This window comes from Lissotriton helveticus, chromosome 7, assembly GCF_964261635.1.
Source record: "Lissotriton helveticus chromosome 7, aLisHel1.1, whole genome shotgun sequence".
Classification (NCBI taxonomy): domain Eukaryota; kingdom Metazoa; phylum Chordata; class Amphibia; order Caudata; family Salamandridae; genus Lissotriton; species Lissotriton helveticus.
The window spans coordinates 1,062,489,816-1,062,515,168 of record NC_136068.1 but is presented as its reverse complement, the minus strand read 5'-3'; the positions used below and the strand labels follow the sequence as shown (position 1 = coordinate 1,062,515,168).

Sequence of the window (25,353 nt, the reverse complement as noted above, 5' to 3'; positions counted from 1 at the left end):
GATGTTGACACTGGAGACAGTCTGCCTGTCAAGAGTAAAATCTACAGACAGCCTGATCATGTTAGAGACTGCATCAAAACTGAAGTGCAGAAAATGTTGGAGCTGGGAGTCATTGAGCCCTCAGATAGCCCTTGGGCTAGCCCGGTAGTTCTAGTGCCAAAGCCTCACACCCAGGGTGGTAAGAAAGAGATGAGGTTTTGCGTAGACTACAGAGGCCTCAATGCAGTCACTAAGACTGATGCCCACCCAATACCAAGAGCAGATGAACTTATAGATAAATTGGCTTCTGCCAAATTCTTAAGTACATTTGATTTGACAGCTGGGTATTGGCAAATCAGGTTAGCTGAGGAGGCCAAACCCAAGACAGCATTTTCTACCCCTGGTGGGCATTATCAGTTTGTGGTAATGCCCTTTGGTTTGAAAAATGCACCTGCCACCTTCCAAAGGTTGGTGAATCAAGTCCTCACTGGGCTGGATGACTTCTGTGCAGCTTATCTTGATGATATTGCTGTCTTTAGCTCCACCTGGGAGGATCACCTGGTCCACCTGAGGAAAGTGTTAGAGGCCCTGCAAAAGGCAGGCCTCACTATCAAGGCCACAAAGTGCCAGATAGGGCAGACACAGGTTGTATACCTGGGCCACCTTGTAGGTGGAGGCCAGGTTCAGCCACTGGAGAGTAAGATACAGGCCATCAAGGACTGGACTCCTCCAATCACCCAGACTCAAGTTCGAGCATTCTTGGGCCTGACTGGGTACTATAGGAAGTTTGTCAGAAATTATGGGTCCATAGTGACCCCTCTTAATGACCTGACAAGCAAGAAGATGCCAAAGAAAGTTCAGTGGACAGCAAGCTGTCAGAAAGCATTCAATGACCTAAAGCAGGCCATGTGCACAGCACCTATCCTAAAGAGTCCAGATTACTCCCAGCCATTCATTGTCCAAACAGATGCTTCTGAGTTGGGTGTGGGGGCTGTTCTGTCTCAACTGAATTTTGATGGTAATGATCAGCCTATTGCTTTCATTAGTAGAAGGTTGACACCCAGAGAGAAAAATTGGTCAGCTATTGAGAGGGAGGCCTTTGCTGTGGTCTGGGCCCTGAAGAAGCTGAGGGCCTACTTGTTTGGCACTCACTTCACCATTCAGACAGACCATAAGCCCCTCTTGTGGCTAAATCAGATGAAGGGTGAAAACCCCAAACTGCTTAGGTGGTCCATTTCCCTACAGGGGATGGATTTTACATTGGAGCATAGACCTGGTACTGATCACAGCAATGCTGATGGGCTCTCCAGGTATTTCCACTTAGAGCAAGAAGACTCACCTGGTCAAGGTTAGTTTATTGTCCCAAAGTTTGGGGGGGGGTCATATAGGAGAGTAGGGTCTGCAATCCTATGATCACCCAGATTTTTGCTTTTTGCTGCACTGGTTTACGACTTTCCCTGGCTGTGGGCCTGCTAATCAGACCCACAGCCTAGCTGTTCTCTCTATCCAAATTGTACTCAGGTACTGAATTGGCACTGGGCCCTCTCCAAGTCCCTGTACCCAGGGCTGAGGTGTACCCAGAAGTCTCCCAGGGGCTGAAGCATGTATTATGCCACCCCTGGGCTGACTAACTAAACTGACACAACTGGCTGCACGACAGCTGGGGCAAGGTGGTGTACTCACCCTTTGCTTTAGATATAGTATACCTATATCTAACCCTAAAATGGACACACAGATCTCCTATCAGTCACTCCTATGGCAGGCCTTAACAATCCTGAAGACAGAGTGCTTGGAATCGTGTGAGATGGTGCTCTGGCATGAGCTGAGCCTGTCTGCGGCTCTCGGGATCCATCCCTTAGCCGTTTCCATGATATCGCATACCATATACTCTTAAGTGCATTATAATCCTCGCGGTTATATGCCAACTCTGGTATCGCTTTATCAAAACATGTCGAGTAAGGTGTCATACGAATTGGAATACTAACCCCTCGCCAATTCTGGCGACGGGGTTAGCATTCCACCCTTCTAGAGGGACACGACATGTATGTAACCCCTAACCCCGGTTAAAGTCAAACAGAGCCTCAGCTCCACAAAATGGATGCTGCCACCGAGACACAAGTCTGCCCTCCTGCTGCTGGGAGTCCTCCCAGAGCAGGAGATAAGGACAAAGGGTTTCCTGCCAGGGGCGGTGCCAGCACCGTCCCAGACAGGGTTTTGTGTATTGTAGGTAGGCAGGGCTTCAGAGGAAGGTGACTGCACGTGGCACCCCGGTGCTCACTGTGCATAGGCTGGCTGGAACCAGTTCCAGGGTCACTCCAGACCCTGTGCTGGGGAAAAGCCCGCCAAGGAAGTGGGTGTAACCACCCCCCTCCTAGTCCCACCCCTAGGGCAGGACTTAGTCGCGTGCCAGCCCCTTTTTACAGGATAAAGGTAGGAACTGGCCCCCTTCCAAATCAGATCATCTTTGAATCCTGAAACTACTTTCCACGAAAGGAACTCAAGACTTCTTCCTAAGATTTCTCCCTTGTGACTAAGGAGTAGTCACCCTGCATCCGCAGGCACCATCTTAAGAACACTGCGGTCTGCTGCAAGTCTCTCCTCCGGATCAAGACTGCCCAGCTCGACGAGAACCGGCTTCCCTGGCACCTCTGACCTCTACCTACATCATCAGTCACGCTGAGATTCGTGGGTGTGACGAGACCTCGAGGGACCGGCCATCTTCAAGACTGCACGACTTCTGCACAGCAAGCCCGCCGAGTAATTTCCTGGTGAGTGCTTTGGGGTCCGAGAAGCCCCGACCCTGAGCAGCTCCAGCACCGAAGTGCAGCCTCCCAGCATCTCCACGATCTGCGTGGGGCCCTTCTGCTTTTTGCTGCTCACCGCGTTGTTTGGCTACTAGCCCGCTGGCTTGTGGCCTTCTGAACGACGCCCGACGACATCACTGCTGCTAGTCTGGTTGCTCCAGACTGGCCCTTGCTTCCCTCCATCGGAGAAGTACCCTGGACCCTCCTGGTCCGGCTAAGACGCCATTTTAGGTCCACCGCGTGGGCCTTGCAGTTGCCAAGACTTGTTGCCCAATCCTGGGTCCAGCGACGTCGACAGCAAGAACCTTCGTGGGACAGCTCGCACCTCCATCCTGGTCGCCGACAACGCCTCCTGGTCCGAGAGACTGCAGAGCCCAGCAGCGCCCACTCACCTGACTGCGGTGACTTCGCCCGGTGCCATCCTGGTGCCCACTTAATCACTGGCTAGTGATTCAAGAACTTGGTCCCCTCTGCTTTCAGGTTTTCTTCTTCCCTGATCCAGGCTTGGATCCATCGAACTTTCCTTCACTGGTCGCCTGCCAGCAACTTCCTTCTTCCAGGCTCCTGGTCCGGCAACGAGATTCCCGACGTCTTTTCAGACCTATGCAGCTGCAGCCCCTGGGCTAGGTAACTTCGGCACTTCGGTGTCCCAGCATAGCTTCACTATCCTAGGGTCAGGATCCACTGTCGTTTTCTCCCTACCAGGTCGGGTTCGCCCGTGAACACTAACTTTGCATTTACTAGCTCCCATAGACTTTGTCCCGCATCCCGCGTGAGAGTGCACACTCTGCACCCGAGTCCCCTAGGCCTCCTAGAAGTAATCTAACGATTCTATAGTCAAGTCCTAGCGATTCCAAAGCCTATTAGTACTGTACTTACCTGCTAGTAATTTCGCATTCCACTTTTAGAGTATATGGTTTTTCGTGCCCCTTGGGCATTTGTGTATAACGTGCTAACTTAAGTATTTTCATAAGAGTTTTGTTGTGTGCTTAGCACCCTGTCGTCATAAAAAGTACAGGGTTGTTGTGATTCTAATAAATACATTGTTTATTTTCATAACACTTGTGTGGTGTCCTTTCACTGGGTGTTCAAGGGGTAATGTGATGGTAAAACAGCTGGCTTAACACGCCCTCTAGAGTCTTAGCCTTAGACTGCTCGTATCCATGCTACTAGGATAGCTGGTCTATATGGTTGACTTACAACCAATCATCAATAAGGGTTGTTTGGACTGATATATAGTGATCACTAGAATAGTGACCACTGCACATCAGGCCAACTTCTCACAACTATATATAGAGCATCTTTCTCACACTCGCCTCTTCCCTTTTACATCTGTATAAATACATAAAATAAATATATATACTCAGGCAAACGCACTGTCATCTGTGTTTAATAAACATGATCAAGCACTCTGTTAACAGAATAAGTCTGCTTTATGTTTCCCTATGTGATCATGCAACTAGAAAAAATGCTAAAATAGCAGACCAGCCTGGAGGTATTCCTTCCTGACCACCTTATCCATTGGGAGATATTCTGTTTTCTCCTCTTGGGGATTAATAATCTAACACTTATTTTCATCAACTAAAAATGACATAATTCAGTGGAGCTGGGGCCAGGCTGCACTAAAGCAGCTCAAGAGTGTGCTGACTTTTATCAAAAGCTGCCCTACGATAGGGAAGGTAGAAAAAAACTACTTTGGACTACATAACCCCTACCAAGTCCCCCATGGCCCCAATTCCCTTGGACTGGACCGAAAACTACACCATGCCTAGTCCCTTGCTCAGCATACTGTTCAATGAGAAGTCTTTCAATTATCTGAAGGTTTGATCTTCTGTTTAGGGATGACCTTGGTCTTCAAAACAGAAAAACAAACCTTCAGATCCTTCAGGCTTCTCCTCTGACAACCTAATCTCTCTAACCCTGCAAACTCCACTGCTAACACAAACACCCTTCTAAACAACTTTAGCACATTAAAAAAAAGTAAACATTCTCGCTCCATCTAAAAAAAATCAAGTTTAAGCGAAAACCATCAGCACCTTGGACCTCTGAAGACCATGCTGACAAACATTACATCTTTAGAAATTTAGAATAATATGGGATTAAGTGAACTTTCAGTAAAAACATTGAATTTCCTAAGCACTTTCTTTTGTATATTGTTTTTCACTTTGGTTTATGGCTTCAGAGAAGTAGGACTATTAGGAGTTAGAGAGCTATTGCAAACATATTAACAAAGCAAAACACCTGGGTGGACAGTTTGAGCCAGTACAGCTCTTTTTCGGAATTACTACATTTATAGACCAGGAAGACACTGTCTTTGAAGTGCTCCTCTTGCTTTGGATCGCTTGTCGGCGAACAAGGTTGCAAAGATATTTGTAACTCTGCAGATTATTTTTTTTATTTATTCTTTACGGGGCTCAAGTCCCTTTTGAGTCGCCATTCAGTCCAGATTAATTCTGTGCCTGCGAGAGGACCCAGTATTCTGTTTTTGGACCCTTTTTCTTGTGAATTCTATCTCCTATAAATCATGGAATAAGGTTTCCTTAGTGAGAAGATACCTTTCGGACCTTCTCCTTCAGAAGTAAGATTCATCGTTTTCCTCGCCTGGTTGATGTTGGGCTTTACGTTGCTCCTTTCTTATTGGTTTACCTTGTCCTGAAGAAGACAGGCTAATGAGGCTCTGACTGGCCCCTCCTTTCCCCATGCTGGGTTGAAATGTCGACATTTTTTAACTACCTGGATTGTCTAATTTTGCCTTGGAAAGGGAATGATGATTTTACACAATGACCTCTTTGGAGTATATGAAATGATTTACAAACAGGCTTTGTTGAAATAAGTTTATAAATACTATGGTTCTGTCCTATCCTTTTCCTTGCCACCTTTTATGCACAAGCACTTTCTCCTGGGCACCTTGTTGTGGTTCCTGAAGCGACCATTGTATGTAAATGGTAGATGTAGTGCATCAATATAAATTGAATTTCATGTTTTGAAATAACACTACGTTTTGTGTGAGGTTTTTATAATTCTATATTCTCTCCCCGTTATTTTGTGTTAATTGAATATTGATTTAGGATAGCCTAATTGTTTTGTTCTATCCTGGGCATCTGTTAGGACCATTGTTTTCTGTATCACACTATACCCTGGTCCTTTAGATTTATGTTGGTTACCCTAGTATTTTGTAATGTTCATTTGAAAACCCGCATGATCTACTTTGGAGAGCCTTCTACTTTATTGGTTTTTAGGTCTCGCCTGAGTCAGCGCATGCGCTGCTCGGCTAGACATTTAGTAACTGGGTTTTCAAAGTGCTACCCAAAGGCTTTTGACGTCCCCCAGCGTTCGGTTACGCGCACGTGGACGTACACATGCCATCTGGCTTTCTGTAATGGCTCATTAAGCCTTACAGCACGTGAATCACCTCCACTAGCCCCTCCCTTCTCCCACTCCATCCTCGTCAGCTTCTCTTATTACAAGCTTCCCGCGTCACGTGGCCAATACTTGTTGGATCCATTTCACTGGGAAGCAACTATATGAAAGAAGGAAAGAGAGGTGTGCACGCCACTCGTGGGCTTGTTCTTTCGGTTATAGATTTGTGATTACTTTAGAATAATAAAGTGTATATTAACTCGTGGGCTTCCTATTGAAACCGAGCAAGCAGGGAGCGTACTTCATTGTTAATAATTTGGAATACCAGCCACCATTAAATTTCACATGCAGCCATGGTGATGAATGTCTGCTACTTAATGCAGTTCAAAACATTGGCAGCCAAATATAGTAGATATCGCCGTTCTCTTTGTTTTGTATAATAATTCAGACTGCGGTGTGCATTTAACCTCAAAAGTGATCCGTGACTGCCACCTTGTGGGTCACTTGTAAATTTAACACTAATATTAAACAAGCATTTGCAATGCAATAGGTCTCGCAGTTACCTGAGTTTAAGCTAATGGCATTGTAAATGACAATGCCTTTTATTTATGTTTTTAAAACGAAAACAAAAATAAGACATTGTTGTTTGCAAAGTCAATATCTCAAACTCGTATAAATGCGAGACCTATTGCATTGCAAATGCTTGTGTAATTGAGGTTGTGTTTATTTTTAAACTCTCAGCCACGTTTCAATCTGAAAAGGAGCGAGCAGCACACATTGTGCAAGGTGGGTTACACATTTACAGAACTCTGTGGCTTCTTCCTATGAACATGGGCAAGTCATCCAAATGTGGGCTCCATGCTTGTATTATTGGGCCATCTGACTGCCATTGGTGTCAGTTCAGGACACAGTGCAAATCACCTAAGGTGGTGGTTCACAGGAAGGATTTTCTTGATCATGGTGGTTGTGACTTCCTCCCTGTCCATTTGCGCATGAAATGGAGATGTATGGCTGGCAATGAGAGGAGACATCATCATACTTTCCTTGCATAGTAGGTTTTGCGGCTGTGCTTTGATTCTTAGCCTTTTCCTCTCCCTGTTTGATGCTTTGCACAAGGTAAATTTTGGCAATCTGAGCTCTGCAATTGGGGTAGTCTAGCTCTAACATTTAAATGATCTTGACCATTTCTAAAACTCCAATGCTGCACTCCATTCCTGGAAAATCCTTAAAGCAAAGACCAAAAATGCACGTCCTCTTGGTTAAATAATTAGTTGCAACTTGTAACTTTAAACACAGATTGCACTTTGGCTGGCTAATGCTTCCAGAGTAGACTTTGTTAAATAGTGACACCGCACAGCCAATAACTTTCATTTATTTTATTTTTAGCGGAGTCTGTCAGCTTTCATATGAGAGCTGGTGTGCAGACAGGACCCTTTCAGTTAGCAGCCTTCTTTAAGGCTGGGGGCAAGCCTTACTCTTGAATAATTGATTGACCAGAACTGAAGTAGCAGAGCTGAACTGCCCTGTGAAGGGATGTTGATTTCGATCTGCCAGGAAGCTCTCCACAACTCCCCTCAAGGTATTTGTGTAGGCTGTCGAAACAGTGGCCCAGATAAAACAAGACCCTGCAGTTCAGCTAGCCATTGTCAAAACGTAAGACCAAGTATTGCTTTAGTTTGGTAAGATAATGTTAAACATTACAAGATAACATCTGTGGTGATCTTGCACCACCCCAGACTAACATGATTTCTTGCAGTGGCGTAACGAACCTTGAGGGGGCCCCCCTGCAGGGTACGTGAAGGGGCCCCCTCCGGGCTAAATCTAGAGCCCCCCAGCAGAAGTGCGGTGCTGACGGGGCCCCCTGGAGGATGAGGGCCTCCCCGCACCACGGAGGCTGCAGGGGCCTGTGTTACGCCCCTGATTTCTTGGGTTAAATATACCTGCTCTATTCAGCCTCAAAGAGTTTTTCCTCTTCCATTGGAGCTGTGTTACCATAGCTATGGTCCATCGTCCTGATACCAGAACGGTTAGCAGATAGAGTTCCACATCCAAGACCTTTTGAATCTAGTACTGCAACCTAACCTGAAATCCCTGCACCCAGTTTGAATTGATTATGTTCAGTGGTTGCTCTGACTTCTGTGATTGCCTCCATTACCGCAAATTGTGTAAAAAGAAAACTTGCCTGTAACTTTCCTGTTTTGAGGTACAGGGGATCAAATGCTTGGTATTTCAGGAGATTTTGTGTGCTCAACCACTACTATATTTTTCATCCTTTGAAAGTGTAAGGCCTGTTGGTTCCTTATCTTGTTTCGACATTCTGTTTCCCCCAGTAGCTCTTACTAGATACCAAGATGACATGGGAATTTTGCTTGTCATGATATTTTGTTTTGCTGGGGATCACTGTTCATATTCAGGTGAAGGTTTTTTTGGCCATAGGATTTATGCACTGTTTTGACTGGAACCACAGCATCGGAATCTTAAACCCAAATCCGCTATCAATTCTGCACTGAACATATGGCAGACTGGTGATATCCAAGTGGATACTTATTGTCTGGCTCCCCCGTCCTGACGACTGACTTTCTTTTACAGTTTAGTGCATCCAAATGTAATCTCAAAGGATAACATTTGGCCATTAGACTTAATGAAAAGTGCAGAAAAGTAATCTTAGCCCAAAATGTGTTGGAACCTTCTATCTTTTTGTGAATGCTAATTTAACTGTCCTATTTTACTAACATGCGAATGATCATGTTCTTAGATTTTATAAGACTGACTAGACTTTAAGTTTGAGTTACGTTGTATCCTTTTTAACTGCCAATACCCAGGTTATGCTTTGACTTCTAGGAGAGTCGAGTGACCAAAGGAAGCAACTTGGTTATCAAACTGTAGAACACTGTTTGTGACCCTTAGGCCTCATTGATAAGTGTTACACATTTAGAATGCACCACATTATCCACATCCTACCCATGATCACAAGAACAGGCTTACAAAATGCTACTAATGAAACTTTCTATTTATATTCCATTTAAGTGCTGTCCTAACCTAGGTGCCCTTTTGTTTAGCTTGTTGTGCATTTTATCTGAAAGTCTTGTTTTGTGGGTATGCAGATTTTATTTTCAGAGTCCTTTGCACACAGCCCTCTTCAAAGTAACGCGTTTATCTCTGCAATAACACACATACCTTTTTTTTCGCCTGTTGCTTTTCAGAGGCCAGACAATCCACAGGAGAAGAAACATCACATCACAGAAGAGATGGGGGTCCCTGTTTCCAGACTTTGCGTCACACCTGGTTCCAAATCTCAAAATGGCCCTTGCCACCAAAGGCCCACTACCCCCATCACACCACCCACGAAGTTGATCAGCAAACCTAAATCCACCCCTTCTACCTTGGAAGCATCTTGGAAGAAGTTAAAAAAATCACCATCTCCACAGCCTTCATCGAAAGTGAGCCTTGGTTTCGGAGACTTGACTCGTACCAAACTGGAAAGGTGCAAATCTAACTCGTGGGAGCGCCATGATGACAGCCTGACGGGGTCACCAGAGTCGTTGTTGGCCTCCTCTACAGAGTCCTCAAGCAGTGGGCACGAACCCAGTGACAACGTGAGAGTCTGTGAGCAGTTGCGAAAGAGTCCAGCCACCCCAGAATTTGAAGTAAAGAGCACCTGCTCACCAATTCCTCTAGGCAAGAAAGAAGTTCACGCCTCCCAGGACTTGACACCAGCATCTGGTGCCCACCAACAGCAGTCTCCACTAGATACGGCAAATGAACGAAAGATGGTGAAGTTAAAACCACAGGGATTGCTGAATGCTGTGTCGGAGGCCATTGCCAACATGTCTCCCCCACCTGCCAAGAAACTAGCTCTGTCTACAAAGAAGGTGGGTGTCAGATTCAATTGAGTCACAATAAGTAGTAATGATATAGGTAATGCGTAATAATTCTGAGGGCCTGTTGATAAGAGTGTTGGGGCAAGCTCATACAATGTAGCCTGGTACACCAACCAGATCCTCAGGCTGCTGCACTTACTCATGTTCCCCACAAGCAGCATTCTGATACCTGCTGCTTTGGTGTCCCGTCTGTAGCGTGGGAGCAAGAAGCAACAGCAGAAATTGGTTAGTTGTTTGTCTTCTTGTAGGATTATCACATGATGGGTGTGTTTTTGGTTGGGTGTAGAAAGGGTCCTGTAGGCCCTGGTATGTTTGCATGTAAAGTGTCTTGTTTCCAAGTACGGGTGTCCTGCTGCTATTGAGGAAACCTGTGATACCACTTTTCCTATTCAATGTCGGTAACAAAGAAACTGACCCACAACCTTTTATGTGCCAGTTCATCAGTGCTGTTGAGATCTGTGCTGTTGATGCCTCTTAGCACATCTGTTGGACTTTGCCCACTATGAAGATTGATTTTCACTGCTACCAGTTGAGAATTTGTGAACAGGAGTCGCAGGAAAAATATGTGACACAGTAAAGCTGTAGTTACCAAGTTTCCCCATATAATGTGAAGTTTTCAGGTCGTGTGGGCCCTTTAGAATAAAGCTTTTTTACATTTGGGGCATCTGCGCTAATATGGGAAGTTCTATTATAAAAGTCACAGAATGCGAAATGCTATTGATTTAAAAGCCAGGATTGAGGGGAAGGATAATACATGATGTGGGATGGCTTGGAAGCTATGGTAAAAACCTTGTGCCAGAAAACTGTGCACTTAAATCATTGTTTTGCCACAGGATCTTGCATGGAGTTTGGTGGATGGAATACTCCAGCTCAAACATAGCAGATGTCCTATCTGCCATAATGCAAGTGCCTTCTGGCCTGTGGCAGTTGTAATGCAACAGGCTGTGTATTCATCACATTTTGACCCAGTTTCCCAGCAGTCAAGTTGTAAGTAAGGTCGTAGTTTCTTCTCCGGTAAACCAGCTCATACCTAGGAGCACTGATTGTCGGAGACTGAAAACTTTTTTTTGAGGTTAATATTTTATTGGCAGTGCACATTCTAGTTAATCAACATACAAGTGATCACCCACTCATGGTGAGTAGACTAGCACCTGTAGCTTTCACAGATTCTTGTCCTTTAAAATTGTTTAAGTCATTCTTGAAATATTGGGCCCACCTGGTTTCCTTGTGTCTATATTTCTCTCAAGCAGAAGACCTACAAGGTGGTTGCCCTAGTGCTCCCCACGCTCACTAACACTTTAATGTTTACCTTGCACACATTTTCTATACCTTTCAAGGCTCGCAAATTAGCATTCACTCAATTGCTGAACAAACAGAAGTTTATATTAAATGGTTCATGTCCTCCGATGACATAACTTCAGAGTCTCTTAAAACATCAATGCAGAACAGCATATTCTCTTGGCAATACTCAAACAAAGTTCTTCTGATTAGTACTGTTAACTGCAGATTACTCACCTGTTGAGTTCCGGCAGGTGCCAGACTGGATCCAGTTTTTTCTTTACTTCAAGAGCTTGGACTCCAGGACCCACACCTGGTCTCCTGAAGTGGTGACAGAGAGCCATAGATATGCACCACCCCAGCATACTGATATCTATGACCTTCGATGTGGATTTGCAGCTTTGCCTGCAAACATTTTGTGGTAATTTCGAAACAAATACTGACAATGTGCATAGGGAAAATGACTCCTGTGGGGACTACAGGTTTTATGTCATGCCTGCAGAAAACTTATGTTGGTCGCAGATTCACACAACACCTGCATCTGGTGCATAGTTTCCAAGTATTTATCTGAGTCCTACGGAAAGTGCTTTCTGATGCACCCTAACGTTATCTGCAACCAGGGTGCATGAAGCAAAGCTGTATGTCACCCAGTCCAAGACAAGAAGTGAGGTTAGCTGCTTTAGAAGTCCTTCTCCTCCTGATCTAAATCCTGGTCCAGTTCCCCTTCCTCGGGTAAGTCCAAGATTAAGTCCAAAGACTAGTTTTGACACAAGCACAAACATTGTAAGTGAGAATCCACTCCTCCCCACCACTTCTGCTCCAGGGAAGATGTTTTATGGATCGGACTGTGCCACTATTGTCAGATTCTGATAATGTTACTCAGTTGAAGCCTTTTCACAAACACCCCAATTTCCCGGGTCATTGTCAACTCTGTCACATGTTGTGAAATCCAAGGAAGTGATTTGGCTGTTTTTTCAGACCATTTCGTGTCCCCCTAGTGTGAATTTGGACCTAATGGATCTACTGGGATCACCAGTAGGACTTCTGACAGTGGTGCTGTCCCTGGCACTGACTGACCCCACTAGGCACGCGCCTGACTTCTGGTCAGACCCAGGCCATGCAACACCTTTTGCTTAAGACTGTACCATTTTCAGCCGATTCAGACCAGACCTCTGCTCCAGTGGTACTGGTTTCCGGATCCAACCCCAATGCCAGTATCAAATTGCCGCCCTTAGTGTGAGACTATACCCCTTGCCTTGATACCAGTATTATAGATAGGTGAAGGCCATATTTAGATCTGCTTCTGCTGCTTTAAGGCCTTTTTTTAAGAAACACAAGGGAACCCTCAAGGTAATTAAGGACCTTGGGTAACAGTTATATATGCGAACAATGGTCCTTAAACAGGTAAGATAACAGCAGGATAAATATAGACTGGAATCAATACTATATATACAGAGTGTCCAGCCGGACAAGCAATTTAATAAGGTAATAAATCCAAAAAACATGGTTGATAACAACAATCTAGTGGGACACAGTCCTGTATCCTCTAGGGAACATGACAATTACAAAACACCCAAGGACATTTCAGATAAGACAAGTGTAGCTTGTAAAATGTGAATTGTATCAAGCTTAGTACAAACAGTCAATGCACTTTTTTACACAGTGGATTAATGTGCAAGCTGTTTCATATGGGTCGACGACGTTTCAATCCTTCCAAAGAGACAGTAGGATCATCATCAGGACAATGAATAGTGCATGCCTGATATGAAAGAAATTGTCTCAAAGCTTTGAGGTGCCAATTTCCAATTGAGTCCAAGGGTAGAAAGAAACCAAGCAACAAGTCTTAACATTCAATTACAGTTTGTGACTTAATTGCAAAAACGAGATCCTCATCAGAGTGAACGGGGTCAAGGTTAAGACCAAGTCTTTAGCGTGACAATGTCGACTTCTTTTTCAAGTCTTTGACTCCTGGTGCGCGAGGAATGTTGCATCGTCGGTGCGGCTTCAAGCCTTGCGAGGCCTGTCACAGGCTGATGTCTGTGACGGACCCACGCCTTGTGTGGCTTTGGTGTCTGGAGAACGACCACGACCTGAAGTCGTGCTCAAGACAATCGTTCCTTCCTAAAGTGGTTACAGCATTTCACATAGGACAAATGATTAGTTTGCCCACCTTTTTTCCACCTCCGCACCCTTCCAGGGAGGAGAGACTCCACTGCCTGGAACCAAAACATCGCCTGTCCTTCTGCCTTGATTGCACAAAAGATTTCCGGGTGGATGAACAACTCTTCGTTGGCAAGAAAGGTCGGGCTGTCCAAAAGTGCACCATCTCCCAATGGGTTGTTCCGTGTATTAAAACTTGTTATGCTTTAGCGAAAAAGCAACCTCCAGTGGGGCTGCTACTGCATTGGCACGTGGAGTTCCACTCCTTGACAACTGCCAGGCAGCAACGTGGGCATTCTCCACACGTTCACAAGACATTACTGCCTGAATAGCCAGGTTCGGAAGGACAGCTATTTTGCCCGTTCGGTCCTTCAGGGCTTTCTGGTGTGAACTCCTGCATTGCTATTGCTGGAGTATCTATTCTGAGGCAAGGTATCTCTAACTGTCTCTTTCAGATGAACAAGTACTTACCTTTGGTAAAAAATTTATCTGTAACAGACATAGGTTAGTTTTAGATTCCTTACCGCCCCACCCATCCTCCCTGCAAAATGAATTCTAGGTATATGGTCTCCCTTCCAGGGCCCTAGTTGTGGCGCACAAGTGGTCAGTGTCTTTCATGGCTCTGCGCTTCTAGCGTGTAAAGTCGTGTCAGAACTGACGCAGCATCATCCTGGAGACCATGACACCAATGACGGACATGGAGTCTGACGCTACCCGATGCGCATGGGTACTGCTAAGAAAAAATTCTCCAGATCCAGTCTGATGCCTGGGGGTAGTTTTAAGGTATGCAACCTATAACTAATCTGTGCCTCTTACAGATACATTGTTATAGAAGGTAAGTAACTTGTTCATCTGGACTTTGTGGCATATTGGATTATATAGTCTGCATACAATGAGATTTGGTCCTCCCATTTACCCCCAATCAGTACTCCTCTTATTAGTTGATCCCTTCTGACTCGTGCTACTGCGAAGAGCATGGGTGATAGCGGGCATCCCTGCCTTTTGCCCTTGTGTAACGTTACTTGCCTGGAAACCACCCCATTCACCCTCACTCTGGCCAACGGTTGTGCATATTGCAGCTGTACCCAGGCGCAAACTTTTGGGCCGAAGCACTCCAGTACCGTAAAGAGATATTGCCATTCTATACTGCCTAATGCCATACAGGCGACTAGTGGCAGCAGTACAGCGCTGTCCTCCGGCTCACTCTGTGGGATGTAGAACCCCATAGAGTCGCCGCCAGTTCAATCTGGTGCTCTGATGTGGCATGAATCCGATTGGTCAGGATGAATTAAGGCAGTTCTCTTCCAGAGGATCCTCAACAATAGTCCTAAGCACATGAATATTCCCGCCCATGCGCGGGACCCCGGAAACATATAAAATTATATGTGTGTGTATGTGTATATGTGTATATATATATATATATATATATATATATATATATATATATATATATATATATATATATATATACATTTATTTTGATTGGGTATTTTGCGTCTTGCCTGAGTCGCGGAAGACGCTCCGATGCTGGTCCAGCTTTCCAGCGATTTCGTCAAAAGGCGTTATTTGCATATGGCATGGGAGCCGTTTATCAAAGGGTGCAGAAGCAGGGGCAGCATTCCACATGGTCACGCCACGATCCACTTGGATAATATTGATGACATTGTTTGATTATACAGCAGGCCACTCACTTGAGAATGACAGCTTGCACTACATGAACCAGGAGGCTGTTGTTTGGGCCACGCCCATTAAGGCAGGGTATTGGAATATATCAAGGTGAGGCCAAAATCGCTCTGTTGTATGATTCAAACCCTAAGCTCCTGATGAAGAAGTAACGAAACGTGTCGGCTACTGTTACACTGATGTTTGTGGATTAGGATGTGGTTATGCTGCTGCTGCTTCCTTCAGTAAACAAAGTTGGCATACTTCTTCCTATGGTGACGACGTCTTCTTCATACAGGCAACTTTGTTGGGTATTTTGCGGCTTGCCTGAGTCGCGGAAGACGCTCCGATGCTGGTCCAGCATTCCAGCGAATTCGTCAAATGGCGTTATTTGCATATGGCATGGAGGCGTTTATCAAAGGGTGCAAAGGCAGGGACAGCGTTCCACATGGTCATGCCACGATCCACTTTGATAATATTGATGACCTTGTTTGATTATACAGCAGGCCACTCACTTGAGAATGACGGCTTGCACTACATGAACCAGGAGGCTGTTGTTTGGGCCACGCCCATTGAGGCGGGGTTTTGGAATATATCAAGGTGCGGCCAAAATCGGTCTGTTGCATGATTCAAACCCTAAGCCCCTGATGAAGTAAGGAAACGCGTCGGGCTGGGACACTGATGTTTGTGGATTACGATGTGGTTTTGCTGCTGCTGCTTCCTTCAATAAACAAAGTTGGCATACTTCTTCCTATGGTGACACAATGCAGCCTTCCATATACCACACAACGCTGAGCAATGTTGTAAGAATTTCCCTTGCATATAAATACAATTTCAATAAAGCAGGGAGAAAGAAACACATTTGAAAACTGCTTTAATACACAGCAGAAATCCTAATCCTGCAAAGAGGAATGAAAGAACATTGCCAGCACATAGGCTGAATTGCAGAAACATCAGTGTAGAAAGCTGAAAAGCTAACCCACAGAAACACACAGAATAAACTGGCACCATGCATTTAAGGCAGCCATGACCCCTAGCTTCCCATCATGCCTCAGGGGTGACAGTTAGGTCAGTTGTTCTTTCCGGCTCCTTCTATCAGGCTCAGCTCTCAGTTTTTTCTGATTTCTGTCAAAAATGACTTCTAATTTTTTTCACAAAATCATTTTACTTCAACGTCTTTTTATTGTTGAAGTACTTCTCTATTTTTAAGAAGGTTGAGCATTATTTTCCAGCCAAAAATGCCCTCTCTTTTTGACTCTTGCCCTTCCTGTGGCAAGAAGAAGGCTAAAACAGGATCCCACCCTGTCTGTATTCTCGACTTCTCTCTGATCATGCTCCCAAGACCTGTCAGCATTGCCAGTTGCTGTCCAAAATAACTCTGAAGGACAGGGAGAGGATTCACCTCTATGGGCTGGCTGAGAAGGTGAAAGCACCTTCAAGAGGCCTGTCTCCGTTGAAGAAGAGGAAAGAGAGAGCCACCACTTCATCTAAGTAAGGTTCCAGTCTGCTCTCCATCGGCGTCCGGCTCGGCGCCACAAATTCCTCCATCTGCAATGAAAACATCGACGAGAAGACCATTGACGGCAGGCCCGCCGTCTATAGAACATCGGTCGACGACTAAGACTGCAGGTACGTCAGATCCTCTGCCGTTGTCAACTCTGCGGGGATCGGTGTCGAGGAGTCGCTCTCTGTTGGTGCGGGCTCGCCCAACATCGAGAGATCTCTATTGTCGCTGTCAAGTCTGCGTTCAACGTCGACACATGCTCCGCCGTTGCTGGGTCACCGGCGATTTGCATTGAAGCAGGCGTCTCTGTTGCTGTCAACCATGCGGTGGTCAATGTTGAGATGCGCCTCGTCACCAGAGGCAAGGCACTCATCGCCTCTGTTGTCGTCCAAGCGACGTTCAACGTCGAGGGCTCAATCTTCACTGACATAGATACTCGTCATCGAGACCCATAGTTAAATACACCAGGCGTCGTTCGACGTCGAGACGGTGGTCTCCATCGACAGCGAATAGTGTCCCGATCTCGACGCCGCCGACTTCCAGTAGACTATCAGCGTTGAGAGAGACACCTGAAAGTCATCGAAGCACAACGTCAAGAAGGATTTCTCCGTCGATCCGTACTTCGTTGCTCAACCTTGAAGGCGAAGCCTGTTGGTTCCAGGTGTTCGACGCCATTTCATACAACGTCGAAATATATGGTGAGGTCGAAGTCGAGGAGATCGCGCTCTAGGGATTCGCCAGTGATGGTGATGCAAAGCTGGTTGACGTTGAGGCCCTCTCCATCGACGTCACATCGTTCATCGAAACGCCGATCATGCTCCAGAAGTCGAGGAGAGTCCTCTCATTCTATTAGGAGTTCACCTCAGACGATTGCGACATCAAGCAGCTCTTCTGCTCATTCACCCGAGCCTCCAAGAACACCTCCACGAGGCTCTCCAAGGAGACAGCAATCTCCTTCAATTCACCTTTCGCCCAGATGGCTTCAACCTCTCCATCATTGACAGAAAGAACCCTCTGGTCATGCCCATCTGCCGCGGACTGTTCCAGTCGACTGCACAGATCCCAGTTACCACGTCTAGTGCAGGAAGTGGACAGGTCCCCCACTGCTCGGACCAGAGAACACAGAGGCAGATCTCCTGAGCGCAGGTCGACTCAGGGTCATCACTAGAGACGAAGAATGCCATCTTGGTTCTCGTCTTCGACGCGCTCATCCAAAAGGGACTACCGTACTCTCCTACCCTTACGGATAGCCTACCTTCTAGAGTGTCACCCATCGATGATGTTAATACCTTTCACAATGTTCTCGCTAGAGGAGCACAAAAGCTGGGCATAGCCATGTCCCCTCCTCAGACCACCACTTCCATCATTTTCAAAACTCTCCATCAGAGATCTGAGGCTAGGCCATTGCCTCCTCTGGTTCCTGGTATCATTGAGCTGGTAATGGACATCTTCCTCTATCATCGGCTAAAGCAGCTCCGGCTCGGATCCTGAAAAAATATAAACCTGCTGCATCAGATCCTCTTTTTCTGAAATCGGATCCATCTCGCAGCAGCAAAGAAGGCACATGCGGTGGCTTCTTCCTCTTCAGCTCCTCCAGATAAAGAAAGTAGAGCCCAGTAATCTTGGGGAAGAAAGGCCTTTGGCTCTACAGCGTCTTCTCTTAAGGTGTCTAGCGCTGCTGCCCTGCTGGGCCATTATGATAGTTCCATATGGGATTCTCTGGAGCGTTTTAAAAACAAGCCCCCAAAGGAGGATCAACAGGACTTCTCCGAGATTCTCCAAGAAGGGGCGCTGGTGGCCAACCGAGTAATCAGCACAGCAGCGGATGGGGCGTCTTTGTCTGCTCACTCGTATGCACATGGTATATGTGCACAAGATCTTCCTGGTTGCGCCTGACAATGTTGAAACCGAAAGCACAGCAACACATTTTGAATCTTCCGTTTTCTGGAAACTCTGTTTGGATCACACACCCACGAGGAAATGGCCAGAATGAAGACTGAGTTAGACACGTTAAAGGTTGTGGCCTGGAAAAGAAAAAGAAGTTCAAACGATGCTACAGGCCCTACAATCGTAAAAATTACCAACAGAGGGTTCAAACCTCTCAATGGTCGCAAAACAAACAAAAGAAGTCCCAGTTTCAAGGCTGTCATTCCTCGAGAGGAAGAGGAGGACATCAACAACAGTCCTCTTCCGCAGCAAAACCTCAAGGGAAGCAATGGTTTTTTGCTCCCTCTAGCACCGTTGCACACTCCAGTGGGAGGAAGTATTTCAAATTGCATACAAGAGTGTCGCAACATCACCAAAGACCAGTGGGTGCTGAATATACTGAGCAATTGGTACGCACTATAACTCCTGCTTTGGGAAGTGTCGACCCTTCTCAAGAAACTAGCCATAGAAGAGGTACCTCCTGCACAGAGAGGAAAGGGAGTCTATTCCAGATACTTCCTTCTTCTGAAAGAAGACCAAACAAACAAGTTCAGACCTATTCTAGATCTACGTTCTCTGAACAAGTTCAGCAGAAAGGGAGAAGTTTTGTATGTTGGCGCTCCATTAAATATTCCACATCTGAGGAAAGGAGATTGGATGTATTTGGTGGATCTCCAAGATGCGTACTTTCACATCCCAATTACACCACAGCATTGCAAGTTCCTGCGGTTCATGGTAGGAACTAAGCATTACCGGTTCAAGGTTTTACCCTTAGGCCTAAAATCTGCTCCGAGAGTATTCACGAAATGCATGGCAGTACTGGCGGCAGCATTACATCGCCACAGCCTGTTCGTGTATCCATACCTAGACGACTGGCTGTTGAAGGGATCATCTCCTCACATGGTGCAAGAGCACCTTCATATCTTCCTGGATCTCCTTCAATGCCTAGGCCTTCATGTGAACGTGGAAAAATCAGTTAATCAGCCCACTCAATTTCTCCACTATCTGGGCTCCACCCTGGACTCCGACCTTAAAAGTGTTTCCTTCGGAGGAGAGACGGTTATCAATGAGAAACAAATGCAACATCATCCTTCAAGCACATCAATCATCAGTAAGGCAAGTTGCGTCTCTACTGGGTTGATGGCCTCTTGCATCTTTCTCATACCCAACTTCAGATTGAGAATGAGACCTTTGCAGCATGATCTGGAGGGCAAATGGGACCAATCCTCTGGTCATTGGAACGACCAAATTCTCCTCTTGCAAACAGCGAAGAAGTCCATTTTATGGTGGCTTCAGCCAAAGAATGTTCTGGTGGGAGTCCCATTCCATCAACCTCTGCCAAAACAATCTCTGATCATGGATGCATTTCTTCACGGATGGGGAGCGCATCTGGGTCAACTACAAACGCCGGGCAGATGTACCAGCATGGAGCAGACCTATCATATCAACATGCTAGAACTGTGTGTGGTTCATTTAGCCCTCAAGGCATTCCATCCGTCGATTCAGTCTGAATCGATTCGGTCTGATTCGATTCTGATACAAACAGACAATACAACCACCATGTTTTACTTGAACAAGCAAGGTGGAACACAATCTCGCCGCCTGTCTGTAGAATCCCAGGCGATCTGGCACTGGCTGCTGGCCAGAAACCTCTTGATCACTGCAGTATATCTGCCAGGAGAACAGAACGTGCGAGCAGACGCCCCCAGTGGTCACTTCGAAGAACAAGAAGACTGGGTGCTCAACGACGAGGTGGTGGTGGACATTTTTCATCAATGGGGTCATCCATCCATCGACCTCTCTGCAGACGATCGAAACAGAAAATGCCACTCCTTCGCGTCCAGATTTTACCGACCAGGAACGAGAGGGAATGCTCTAATAGACTGGTCCGGGATGTTTGCATATGCTTTTCCGCCCCTTCCTCTCATCCAGAAGGTGGTGACCAAGCTCATCCAATCCAGGATGATGATGATCCTCATAGCCCTGGACTGGCCTCACCAATGGTGGTATCTGGATCTGTTGCAACTCTCGATCTGTCTGCATCACCGACTCCAGTGTAGGCTGGACCTTCTGACCAAAATGGGAGGGAAGATTATGCACCCAGCCTTCCCTCACTGAGCTTGACAGCACAGCTCCTGGGATCCTGTAGTACAGACATTTGAACCTCCCTCAGGACTGCATGGACATTTTGAGGGTGTCGAAGAGACCATCCAGTGAGTTTTTAGATGTGGAGGTAACAACGAATGGGAATCGGCTGAAAAGTACGTTTTTTCGTAAAGCTACAGTTGGAAACAGCATTTTACATGCGGAAAGCTGCCATCCGATGAATCTCATCAACAGCATACCCTACGGGGAACTATTAAGGGCTAGACAAAACTGTAGCTTTATAAATGCATTTGCAGAAGAGATGTGTACTATGAAGAAGAGATTTGAAGAGAGATGGTACTCCCAAAGTAATCAGACAGGCATGTGAGAAAGTCATGAAAGTCAAAAGAGAAGACTTGCTTAAAACTAAAGATGATGCAGAGGTGGAAAATGAGACTAGAAGATTCATGACCTGGTTTATTAATCAGGCAGGTGATGTCTAAGTGCTGGAAGGTATTAAGTACAGATGATACCTTGGAGAAATGTATTGATTGTTACCCAAAAATCACATTTCGACGATGTCCAGCGCTAAAAGATGTATTGTGCAGAAACACTTTAATTTCTGAGAATTAAATTAGACCCAATATTCAGGGATTCTATACAGGCACATCATGTAAAGCTTCTAGGAACAGTTTCAATTGTAAGCAGATAGTTCTGTCTAAATCCATGAAACCGTATACCATAACAAAACATTTAAGCTGCAAGTCTGATTTTTGTGTGTACGCACTAATATGCCCTTGTCAACTGGTATATATTGGCAGTACCATCAACCAAGTCAAGTTGCACATCTTAGAACATATGCGAGCCATAACAAATGAGGACAGGCAATCTCCCCATCGCTCGGCATTTTAAAGAATGCCATAATAAAGATACAAGTTTACTGAGATATTGTGCCCTTGTTGTGAAAAATTGCAGATTAAGCCACCTGATTTGGTGTTCTTGAATGAACTGGAAATACATTTTTTGGGAGATCAGCCCACTTGGGCAGAATTGGAACGAGCTGATGACAATGTGATAATAATTGTGAATATTCACCCACTGGGGTAGAATTGTTCCACATATTAGTATGAGCTCATTTGGATGTCTAATGTGATTTATAAACTGTGAGATTTGCCCACTTGGACAGATGAAGTGTGAAAATTAAAAAATGTGAAGTTTAATTTTGAAATCTTACAGGATTGACATTTTTGTGTATTAACCATGAAAAGACTCATGTTTGTGGACTGAAGTATAAATGCTCATGACACTGATACCATTATAATGGGTATTATCCAGTATAAAATAACCATTACAAAATGGTGGCTGTGGTAGTCACACAGTCAATGTAGTCCTTCTTTTGTACTGTTGACATTATTTTGCACTATATCATGTGATACACGTAAACGTCTGATTGACCCGTGACCAAGGAACTCTGGTTCCGAAACGCGTCCGGTAGTGTTTGCCACAGCTTTGAAAATGAAATAAAGCACGCTGATTAAGAATTAGGGCTCGGCGCAATCTTTAAGAAAGAAGGATTGACTGACTCTGGGATTTAAGGGTCGCGACCTTGCCGCAGCCCGCCACCATCAAGAGGCATCGGTAAACCGCGAAAGATGGTTTGAACAAGATAAATATATATATATTCACTGAAAAAACCATAGGTTATAGACCATATATAGTTAGGAATTAGCATTTACAAAACCTTGAAAATTCACTGAAAAAACCATAGATATAGACCATATATCGTTAGGAATTAGCATTTAAAAAACCTTATTTTACTCACACAAAACCATTGAAATTCCATATATAGTTAGTTGCACTAACTATATATCGCGCACCCGCAATCCACTGCTGATGATGTCACATATTACATCATTCATGACATGGTCAGTGACATCACTGATGACATCACTGATGACATCTCAAATGACATCACTGATGACATCTCATTTGACATCAATGACCACATCACTGATGATATCATTCATGTGACAATACAATGCATCTCCTCACATTTTAATATAACCTGTTTCACCCAGTGTTAAATACAGAATATAATTTTTGAAACCATTGACACACCAATACTAGTTACTACATACGCACTCACTGATTCCTACGTCTACACACACCTTCACTCATTCACCCATACAATCATTCATACATACAATCACTCATCTTTACAACACTATCATATGCACTCATACACCTATACAAACACTCAGTCTCCCACTCATCCATGGAGTTACTCACACACCTAGTCAGTCCTGTAAAGAATCAATGACACTTCCATTTTCTTGTCTATATAGTTAAACATAGAGCACCTTACATTTTCAAACATATACTAACACATACTTACCTTGTTATACAATCATTGATACAAGTACACATTGATCTGCACAGAGTCACACACCTCCCAGCCAGCCACACACACACTCAGTCTCCCATACAAATACTTGGACAATCAATCAGTAACCCATATAGTTAATCATATAGCTACTGATCAACACATGCAGCAGTTTACAGAACAACAGACATAATGATGCACAAATTAAGACACTTTAGTCCCTAACCCATGCACTCAGTGAGACACATTTAATCACTCTCATACATTCAGTCATGCACCTACTAAATCCTTTGTCCAGACACTTATACTTCCACTCATTCTTCAATATGTAAGACACATTTTAACTTTACAGAAACATACAGTCACTGGATGTTGTCATCAGTGATGTCATCAGTGATGTCATTTGAGATGTCATCAGTGATGTCATCAGTGATGTCACTGACCATGTCATGAATGATGTAATATGTGACATCATCAGCAGTGGATTGCGGGTGCGCGATATATAGTTAGTGCAACAAACTATATATGGAATTTCAATGGTTTTGTGTGAGTAAAATAAGGTTTTTTAAATGCTAATTCCTAACGATATATGGTCTATAACCTATGGTTTTTTCAGTGAATTTTCAAGGTTTTGTAAATGCTAATTCCTAACTATATATGGTCTATAACCTATGGTTTTTTCAGTGAATTTTCAAGGTTTTGTAAATGCTAATTCCTAACTATATATGGTCTATAACCTATGGTTTTTTCAGTTAATTTCAATGGTTTTTTAATAGCAAATATCATAAGCTGTCGAATGTCAAGTACGTGGTAAGTAAAAACATTTTCGTGTTTATGCACACTGATCTGCTTTGAATGCTGCCCCCACCCCTCATTTCTATTAGGAGTACTCTCTCTTTGCAGATAGTGAAGGGTAGTTAACGCAGGCCTTTGCCCCCGTTGTAATCCGTCGTGCCTGCTTCTCTCTCCATTTGATTGATTGTTCTCTTTGGTTCATTCTCTATTTACAAACAAGCACAGAGTCGCAATACTCTGTTTAGTCTTTGCAGATAGCGAAAAATCGTGTAAAAAAACAAAAGGAATCGAGCAAAATCAGTAGGCCACTAATGGGATCTCTTTTTGACCTCGCTAAAATAGAAACATTAGGAACAACCTGTTGAAAATAGCAATGTGTATGTACATAAGCGGCGTTCATTTGTGTTCACAGTACCCCTTGTTGATTGTTTGAATCGAGCATTGAATTGTTCGAAGTTGGTTCTCTTAAGGATCTTCTCTGCCTGCAAACGAGGAAGAATAGGAATATTCTCTCTCCCTTTGCAGATAGTGAAGGGTAGGTAACGCAAGCCTTTAACACGTCGTACCTATTTCATTCCTCATTGATTGATTGATTGTCCGAACATTGACTGTTTGGGAATTAGTTCTTTTTTTAAGTATTCCCTGTTTGCAAATAAACGTAGGAAAATCTTTGCAAGTAGTGAAAGGGTACGTAATGCGGACCTTTCTCCCCCGTTGTAATCTGTCATGCCTATCTACTCCCCACTGATTGATGCACCTGTTTCACCCGGACCATTTACTAGAGATAGGTCATCTGGCCCGACCAGAGAGCACCCCTAGTGAAAAGGACATATGCAATAATAACGAAGTGATCACTGTATCCTGTTAACAGAAACTTTAGCATGAAACAACCTGGAAAGAAAAGAATAGGAAAACGAAAATCAGTAGGCCACTGATGAACTTTTTATTAAATAACAAACAAAGAAACGATAACAATACGTAATGATAAAACCTATTATTGTCCGAGAAACAAGAAACGTTAGAAGTAAGCCCGTAATAAGAAACCTGAAAACATCGCCCCTCACTGCCCCAAAACGTGTCTGTCCCACCGCCTGCCACGGCCAAATAACGGCAAACTGGGAAAGATAGAAGTCAGCAGACATCCGCCCCATTCTAGAAACTTCCAAAGGGCAACAGGTTTTCGGCTACGCCCAGCCGGAAGCAACACATATAAGGCGGGTCCTGCTGCCACGCCTCGGCCAGGAGATCATCACGTAGGGTGTAGCCGGAGGAGAGGCCGAGGCCAGCGGGACCCGGCCAGGGGGATTGACAACACTGGAGAGTTTCAGGGGGGGGAATGTCCGTGTCCTCGACCCTCCACTCTCTCTCCCAGTCCGGCCGCGGTGGCCCTTGAGAGTTGCAGGTTGTCCCTCCACACTCTCTCCCGGTCCGGCCACCAACGGCTGGGGGCTGGGGCCGACGGGATCCGGCTGCAGCCGATGAGCCAAGGAACCCGTTCATGGGGCCAGAGCAAAGGGCGTCCGGCCGCCATCCACC

General features: G+C 45.0%; 1 protein-coding gene across 7 annotated transcripts in view; it reads left to right on the top strand.

Moving 5' to 3' along the window:
• USP36 (ubiquitin specific peptidase 36) overlaps positions 1-25,353 on the top strand; it is a 755,622-nt gene that overhangs the window by 426,746 nt on the left and 303,523 nt on the right. For all 7 annotated transcript variants that reach the window (XM_078653946.1, XM_078653951.1, XM_078653945.1 and 4 more), the window contains one exon: positions 9,347-10,015. In XM_078653946.1, the coding sequence (XP_078510072.1) occupies positions 9,347-10,015 (669 nt within the window). The remainder of the gene's footprint in view (positions 1-9,346; positions 10,016-25,353) is intronic.